The sequence below is a fragment of the Lactuca virosa genome, chromosome 1 (genome assembly GCF_052849685.1).
Source record: "Lactuca virosa cultivar CGN04683 chromosome 1, Lactuca_virosa_CGN04683_v6, whole genome shotgun sequence".
Taxonomy (NCBI): Eukaryota; Viridiplantae; Streptophyta; class Magnoliopsida; order Asterales; family Asteraceae; genus Lactuca; species Lactuca virosa.
The window spans coordinates 79,599,769-79,608,681 of record NC_136426.1 but is presented as its reverse complement, the minus strand read 5'-3'; the positions used below and the strand labels follow the sequence as shown (position 1 = coordinate 79,608,681).

The 8,913-nt window shown below is 35.2% G+C and overlaps 1 protein-coding gene across 1 annotated transcript; it reads right to left on the bottom strand.

Annotated features, from left to right (window-relative positions):
- Window positions 1–2,776: 2,776 nt before the first annotated feature.
- LOC145148310 (uncharacterized) lies at window positions 2,777–6,709 on the bottom strand. Its single transcript, XM_079075130.1, has 7 exons — window positions 5,967–6,709; window positions 4,709–5,206; window positions 4,483–4,635; window positions 4,335–4,403; window positions 4,204–4,251; window positions 3,690–4,123; window positions 2,777–3,611 (listed from the first exon to the last, which is right to left on the bottom strand). Exons 1-7 carry the CDS (start codon window positions 6,634–6,636, stop codon window positions 2,997–2,999), a joined length of 2,487 nt encoding a protein of 828 aa, XP_078931256.1. The 5' UTR covers window positions 6,637–6,709; the 3' UTR covers window positions 2,777–2,996.
- Window positions 6,710–8,913: the final 2,204 nt, after the last annotated feature.

Below are 8,913 nucleotides of genomic sequence, written 5' to 3'. Positions count from 1 at the left end.
TTACAAAAGTGGTCCTTCTAACACAAATTGGCAAATACTTGGTATAAAATGAACAGAACAATAAGAAAACGGGTTAAACACGGTAATTACTTTCGTATTAGACCTGGAAATAATATACAAGTTAGTGGGCCTTAGTTGTCCCTTTACAAGTATATTGGGTCTTGAAATACTCATTCACTTTTGGGCCTGAAATATAATACACATGTTTAGTGAGCTTTAGTGTCCTTTTACATGCTTAGTGGGCCTTAGTGTCCTTTTGCGTGTTTAGTGGGCCTTAGTGTCCTTTTACATGTCTATTGGGCCTGGAATTTTCATTACATGTCATTTGGACCCTTGATGTCCATTTACATGTCAATGATTCCAAAAGTTTATTAATTATGTTTAATAGTGTAATTCCATATTCGCGTAATTTTGGTAAAGACTCTAGTGAGATTTTTCGGTTGACACATATCGAGTGTACGATCGTAGCCTGTAGTTATAGCCAGAGTCTCCTGGAGGGAGAGCGGAAGTTTGTGTATAGATCTATACGGGGTGACACCCCACACCTGAACTGTTCGCTACAGTTAGACTAGGCCAGTCTAGGATGACAAACTTTTATCTTATGATTCTTCGGCGTTTATCAAACGTCACGACAGGCGAATTTGTCATTATTATGTATGGTTATAGCGACTTACTCAGAGAATAACTCCATTATAAATTTACGGAATACTTCATCAATGTAACACGGTCTTTGGCGATTAAGACTGCTTCATTTTTTTTTATAATCAGGAAATAAGATTTTCTGGAGAAAACATTTAACTAATCAATATCTTCTACTAATATAAGAAAATATAGGATTTTCGGGAATGTACTTTTCATACCTTGACACACATGCATTAATACAAGATCGAACACAATCTTTACAACTCATTTTTTTTTTTTTGAAAATATCGGATTTTCTGGTGTTACAAAACTATACAAAACTGTTTACTTAAACATGCTTATGAACTCACCAACATTATATATGTTGACATTTTCAAATTAACTTGTATTCTCAGGAAACCGTTAAACAGGTGGACTTCAAGAATTTGACAACTTTTTGTACTTGTTTTGCTATTATATACATTCTGTGTTGGCATGTAACTTATAACCCACTACTCGATGTAAGAAATGATGGTTGTAATTTTGAATGTATGATGATGGTGTTTGTTATAGCCCATTTATATACATTCTGTGTTGGCATGTAATTTATATACATTCTGTGTTGGCATGTAACTTATAGCCCATTTATATTCATTGTGATGATATACAATTGATAGTCACACGAGCCCTCGGACGATTCCGCCGTCCGGTTCGAGGGTGTGACAGGTTGGTATCAGAGCATTGTTTATAGTGAACTGGCATATCTAATCATATAGGATATGCAACTATAAATACATTGGGACTAAATAACTCTGAACAAAACAAAATAAAACACCTATGTGTGCATATTAGGGTAATAACATAATAACTAACCGAAAAAGTATTTGGAGAATTTGAACATTGCGATTAAACCTGGACAGTTATGTAGTCGTATTGGGGGTGAATGTAGACTGATCAACTACATTCATTCAAAATACGACCAACATATGTTCGGGAGTAATCATGATGGTCAATGAATCAAAAACTTACCATCTAATTATCCAAATAGTTTATAGAACCAAACCTAAACAAAATTTTAAATGCTATAGGAACATTTGAAAATGCTATACACACTTTACACACCTCTCACCCCTCTGATTCGTGCGCAATCGTCATGGAAGAAGTCCAACAAGGAATCCTTTATTATCAAGCCCTGGTGGCCAACAGGCTGATTGACGGAGAACCCGTTATGGGTCAGGAGGTAGAACCCTGGGACGGTCCTGAGGAGTACATGGAGACCGAGTATGAGTTTGGGGAATCCGACGAAGATGTGGAGGGAGATGGGGACACTAATACGGTCCCCAGCGAGCCTCCCACCTCAGAGGTGATGCAGAACCATCTTGCACCCCCAGGGAATTTAGCTGACCGTGTGCGTCAATTGGAAGAGGAGGTTGCCGCTCTCAAGCAACAAATCTGGAAAACAGAAGGTCGAGCAGAACTAGCAGAATATGAGAGGGATGCAGTTAATAGGGAGATGAGCAAGATGGCTGATCGTATGGCACAATACTTTGGCATGTGATTTCTCCGCCAGACTTTCCCCGTCGCTGATAGGATCTGTGTGAACGATGACTTGAGGAGAGTTTGAAGTTCTTGCTTTTTCACTAATGTTCTATGAATTCGGTATGGTTTCGAAGGTTTCAATAGATTGTTCGAATGGATTAGGTATGCTCTGATACCATGTGAAAAAGAATACAAGAGATTGGTGGAAGAATTTTTCCGTTTTTATATATACTAATTAGGTTACAGGAGAACATATTTATACAAGAGATTTCTACCAAACTATCAATTACTTAGCCGTAACTCTAGGATCTGGAACAACTACAATAACAATTATCTACACATGTATGACTTATCTTCTCCTAGTATTGCTCTCGCCAACAACATACAGGGACAATTTCGCAAATCACAAATTGCATTTTCGAAAACTCATGGTCTTTTTGTGATAAAACAGAGATGATTAGTTTGTGATATTCTATATCCATGTTTTTGTCATTTTAGTGAAAAGTCCAAGAAACCCTCTCCCAAACTACTGAAAATAAGCCGGAGAAGAAATCATATTCCTTTGAGAGATCATGAATTTCACATCCCTATCCGGCTAACAAACAATATTTATGCATTCCCTAATCGTAGGAATGCTCTATTCCATTCCCTTTTCGATCATTCCATACCAAACACAAGTTTACAGTTTACACTGCCTTTTCGCATCTCAAGTCGATTCATTCTGAGTTTGATACAACTTTCTAGTTTATCCATTAACAACTAAACACCAATGCATTTACAACAATCCCTCAACAAAAAATCATTTTTCTTAATCTAAAAAAAGACTACAAATAACCTCAATAAAACGGGCGATCACTTTGTTTCCCAAAAAGCCCTCGACCATACGTACACGAAATCAATTCCACAAGAAGCGGAAACTGTAACGTCACGAAACAAGTAATCGGTAAACCCGACAACGCAGCAATCGGAATCAGAATCCAATCCTTCCCCTGCCCAAACAAAAGATACAACGAAGCCCCAAACGCAATCATCATCGAACTCGTCGACAAAAACAATGTCGCCAATCCCATAATCAGCCTCGAAGGTAACGTAAACAAGAAATCTTGTTCTGCATAACGAGCAGTTAGAATCGACAAAAACAGCAACAGAGATGTTGTGGAGGTGAAGAGTGAGATTGCATCTGCTACAGCAAAAATTAAGAAAGATAATTCTTTCGCGTAAATCGGATGACCTGTATCGCCGTTGTTGCCACCTGGCACTGTAATTGCGGCGGCGAAGACGATTGTTGTGATGAGTCCGGCGGTTACTGTGTATGAATCGGCGGTTTTCTTCATCCATTCTTCACCATCTCTCACGAGCTTTTTGTGTTCTTTGGTGAACAGCATCTCCGGTGTTTGCTCGAATGAGTTCTTTTCCATTTTGTATTTTGGATGCACAAATGTTTCCACTTCCTGCAATAATATCACAATTTTGTCAATATGTAATGAAAATAATAATAATAATAATAATAAAAGAGAAAAGTGTTATACCTTAAACCATTGCAATTCACGCTGCATTTGTAATGCTGCTCCAGAAACAAGATTAAGTTTATGTGGAGGTGCTAATTTTCCCGCTAAATGCAACAAATTGTTGTTGTGAGAGTCTTTGAGAGTCTTGTGAAAATGTTTATGATCACTCATTTGATATGTTAAATTGTAAACCTTTTCACAACGATGAAGTATGGCTAATTGAATCATGAAATGCCCACTTTCATCACTGTACCAAATTGCTTGAGGAAATGTGTCAGCAATTTCTTGAACAACTTCATAAGCACCATTACTTGCTGCTTCAATAATTGGTTTTGAATAATAAATGCTATTTGATTCCAGATTTAGGGCACTGATTTCATGGCATAGACATTTCACAAGTGCAACAGCTTGATTATGAACCAGCTTTATCTTCTGAATATGTGTAATATGTGGCACTAAATTCAAAAAAGATTCAAGATTTAGGTGTTCTCAAAAAAAAAAAAATTAAAGTTAGATTGTGTTCATTGATACTTACAGATCCTGCCCACAGCTTTCCAGACAAGAAAACCGATCTCTTGAAGAACTACACCATATTTTTTTTACATATTTTTGTTAGAAAATAATAAAAAATGAAAACAAACAATTCCCATTAAGTTTGTAGCAAACCTGAACTCCAGAAGTCCATCTTGTGCTGTTTCTTGTTTAAGTTGAGGTTCACCAACTTTGTAGGAACATCTGTGATATAAATGAAATGAAATCTTTTAGCTTTAAAAGGGTCAAAAAGGTAAATGTGTAAAGGAAACAGAATCATTACATTTATAGATTAAGCTATCAAAGAAACTGAGGCGACATCCACTTTCAAAGGCATCTGCTTTCCTTGCTATAACCATCAATGGAGCATCCACATTATCAGATGGTATTGTTGTAGCCAAGTCAGGATATCGAGAGATTAAATCAAGAGCTATATCTATAAAAACATACAAAACAATAAATAAATAACAATTCAACATTTCACAATAACAATAAGAGTAACCACTTACCAAAATAACCTGCAAAAATGACATTGGAAAGAAGTGTAACGCCCATGTTGCCAGTGAATGTATAAGGATATTGGTTGGCTTTTGTGACACCCAATAAATATAAAAAAGTATCTTTATGAGAATTAATAAGAGCTCTATGAATAGGTAATAAGCCATCCACATCTTCAGCATACAAAAGCTTATGGTTTTTATTCACCAAGATCTTGACAGCATCAGTGTTGCCAACAACAGCTGCAATATGAAGAGGTGTGTATTTTTCTGAAGAAGTTAGCATTTTTAGGAGTGATTTGGGTGATATTTTCTCAACTAACTTCTGGACAAAGGTAATCCCTTGTTTCCCTGTTCCAACTGCAATGTGAAGAGCTGTGAATCCATATTTGTTGATGTTGGCTGTGACTGCTTCAGGTTCTTGATCTATAAAATGTTGTGCATCATCCCAATCGCCTCTTAGGGCAGCTTTATATAGTGGTAGGTATGCACTTATGTTTGTAGTTGCTTCTGTCAAATGATTGTTCAAAATGTTATTAGGTAGAATCATAAACATGTATAAATGTAGGAATGTAACTATTTATAAGAGCTATACAAATATAACAAGCATCTGATTATTCTTCTTTTTCACAAATCACAAGTAATATTAGGTAAATATCATTGTTATGAAAGATCTACCCTCCCATATCTTGGAAACAAGCTAGATATAAGGGGAAAAGATGCCCAATGTTTAGTCCTAATTTTAACCTAATAGAGACATGAGAAACAGGCTAGATATAGACAAAAAGTTGCTCATATATGCATTAGGAGTTACCAAGGAAACAATAAAAAAGAAAACTTTAACAAGAACCACAAAGAACATAAAAAAAAAAAACGAAGACATTTGCTTGGTCCTACCCGTGACTACCTTTTTTCACCGAATTCTGTAATAGTCAAGTCGAATACTACAAAATCAGGGAATCTCATGACCCAAGGTGGACCCTTCAGTAATCTGAAGGGATATTATGAAATAGAGAAGGCAAAGAAGACAAAATAGATGCTGACTGAGATTGCATAAGTATCGATCATTGTTTCCAGACAATCGTGTCAAATACGTCTTCCGTTCAAGTTTAATCAAATTAAGTCGATTTAGAACAACTGGTGCAATTGGATGTTCATTGATCGGTTTATCTATGTTGTATAATTGTAGCTTGAATTTTTATAATGATAAAAGCTCAAAATCTACAGGCTAATGAAAGATGATGTCTCTAATTCGAAAACACAAAGTTACCTTGTAGAAAATCGGTGATCTCAGCCAAATCCATCGAAAGAAGTTTCGGCGAATTGCCGGTCCAGCTATCCTCCGGGAATGCCGTGCTTTCTAAACCTCGTGATTTCCTAGACCGACTGTTGATTTTGCTATCGACGGTAGGCGTCGCCGAATCCCCTTTCAGATCGATTTGTTGCGACATGCCACGGAGTGGAACCGGCAGAGACCTGGAATGTGCAGTAGATCTCATGAAACCGCCGTCGAATTTCCATTCTCCACCGTCAATTTCTCCTTTCACAGCTACTAACGAGCTAGATTGGGGAGTCAAAGAACCATAAGAACTCTCGAGATATACCCAAACATCTTTGGCTGTTTTAAGGCCAATTATGCTGCTGAGTACATCGTCACTCAAGGAACCCAAAATCCATCCACGGAGAAGCGCGTCGGACCTCCTCCACCACTGAGCATTGTCCGGCCTGGTCTCCGGTGGTGGTTCGAGTGTGCCGTCGATGAAACCAAGCATGCCATGACCTTCAATGAGACAAAGCATCTGTGTCTTCCACAACTGGTACTTGTCGTGGCCGGAGAGCTTGACGGATACAAAATTGGCAACATTGGCGGTGTACGGATACGGGTATGCTGCCGTTGCTGATGCTTCGTCTACAATAGCAGGAGAAGGTGATTTAGCCATGGTTTTGATTTTTGAAGTTTTTAGAAAAATGATCTCGTAATTCCATTTATGCCTCACCAAAGTCTCATGTTAAACGTTTGTACGCATAAGTGTGAATTACCGTTACATATTTTTATATATATTTTTCACATGACTAAATGCTAATCGATGATAATTGTTTGTTTTTTTTTTTTTTTTATATTTTTTGTTTGTTAATATATTGTGTCAAAGCTTCCACACCAACCTTTAAAATTTCTTGCAATTATTCTTTCAAGGAGGTGTTTGTCATTCCGTTTAAAACAATTTTTTGGTTTTAACTTTTTCAAAAAGTCCGGACAACATTTGAAGTGGAAAAGTTCTTTTAAAACATTTTTTTGCCATAAACAAAAATAAATTTTTTCAAAAGTTATGAAATCTATCATTTTGTGACTTGTTAATATCGTAAATTATATTTATATCCATTACAACTACCCAAACATTTTCTAAACATTTCATTTTTAGTCATTTTATATATAAAAGTTAAATCAAACATTTTTTAAAAACAACTTTTGGTTTCGCCTCTCAGAAGCTAATCCAAACACATTTTAAAAAACTTATTTTATAAAAATTCATTTTATAAAAAATCTTTCGAAAAGAAAAGAAAAGACTTTTAAGGTTAAAAAGTAATCACATACACCCTCCAATTGTCATGTAAATAATACTTGCAACGTTTCTTTCAACATTTGCAATTGTATAGTAACTAGGAGAAGCTCCGCACTTTAGTGCGGGCAAGGGAGGTTAGTGTACGTATGGAATAATGTTTACCAACACAACCATTTTATAATTTTTATAAAGAAAATTTGCATACATACCTTCGGAGTAGGAAGTTATAAAGCATAGGGACCAGAAGAGGCAAATCTCAAACATATGGGGCCAGCACACCAATTTAGTAAAGAGTAGGGACCAGAAGTGGCAAATCTTGAAAATATGGTGGCAAATTTCTGAAACAACAATACTATACTGTTCCTCAATGTTTTGGGAATTAATTGTATGTATAATGACGAATAAATATTTTGGGACCCACTCAAATATTTAATGAAGATAAAATTGCAAAATGGTCCGCATGTATTTTTTTTGTATGTCTAAACCTTTTTAAAATTATGAATACGTTTATTCAATTAGCTTGGTTGTAGATTTATCTCTATTTAACATCATCTCTAATAAATGAAGATTTTTTTTGCTACATGTCATCTTCTCCTTCATTTTGATACTTGTCATTTTGTGAGAGTTTTAGAATTTTTATTTTTCAATTGTCATTTTTTAGGGATTTTCATTTTCTTAAAATAAAATTCTATAAAATTGGAATGGGTTATATAAGTAAATAAAATCATCCTATTAAATTGATAATAAATTTTCATAAGTACTCAAAACGATTTAATTTCTTTTGCAAATGTTCCAAAAGATTAAATTCTATTATGTAAAGTATTACTTTATAAAATATTTCATGTTTATATATTGATATTAAATTTTTATTTTTAATAAACCCGTGTAATACACGGGTTTCACGTCTAGTTGAAAATATTGAAAAGACTATTTTATTTTTATAATTTCTCAATAAATATTAAAGTCGAAAAATAATACATCTCACCCCAACCCCATAGTACCCAACAACCTTTTCACTTTTGAAACCATGTGTTTGAGATTTAAAAAGACCACCTCCATCATGTGTCCTTAACCCTTCATAGTGGACCATTTTCACAATGGTGGATTTAGAATATAAAATCATCTGGTTTACTAAACAAGTTCAACCAGACCAACACAAACATGAACTTGAAAATCGGATCGTACCGATGATTCGACTGGTTCAACCAAGAATCGTCCATGTTATCATTTTTTAATCTAAAAAAATCGTTTGTTAGCAAACAAGATGGAACCGATCGATTTGTATAAAACATCGGTTCAATCGGACCAGTTGGACCTTTCAAAAAAACGGTTTTGATAAATATATGTATTAAATATTTAAAAACAACCGTAGAAACCAATTTATAGTAAAAAGATGTCCCAACTAACCGATTTTTAACTTATTACCAAACATAAAAGCACAAATGTACTTAAAAGTTTTTTAGCAACTTGTTATTTATAAGGCATCGTCTCACATCTTTCACATATTTCATTTAGTTAAATCATTTTTTTCAAAGATATTTATTTTTCTTTTAACCAACACATTTTTTTTCCAACAAGAGGTAGGTGCTTCAATTGTTCGAGGCAGCGGACTTTGAGGACGAAGTCTGATTCAAGTGGGAGAGAATTGTAACGTTT

What these genes read in the sequence shown, in the direction of transcription:
- LOC145148310 (XM_079075130.1), bottom strand. Translation starts at nt 6,636, where the DNA reads ATGGCTAAATCACCTTCTCCTGCTATTGTAGACGAAGCATCAGCAACG. An exon ending in GATCACCGATTTTCTACAAG is followed by an intron (nt 5,207 to 5,966) that starts GTAACTTTGTGT and finishes ATCATTTGACAG; the next exon opens with AAGCAACTACAAACATAAGT. An exon ending in GTGAATTGCAATGGTTTAAG is followed by an intron (nt 3,612 to 3,689) that starts GTATAACACTTT and finishes ATATTATTGCAG; the next exon opens with GAAGTGGAAACATTTGTGCA.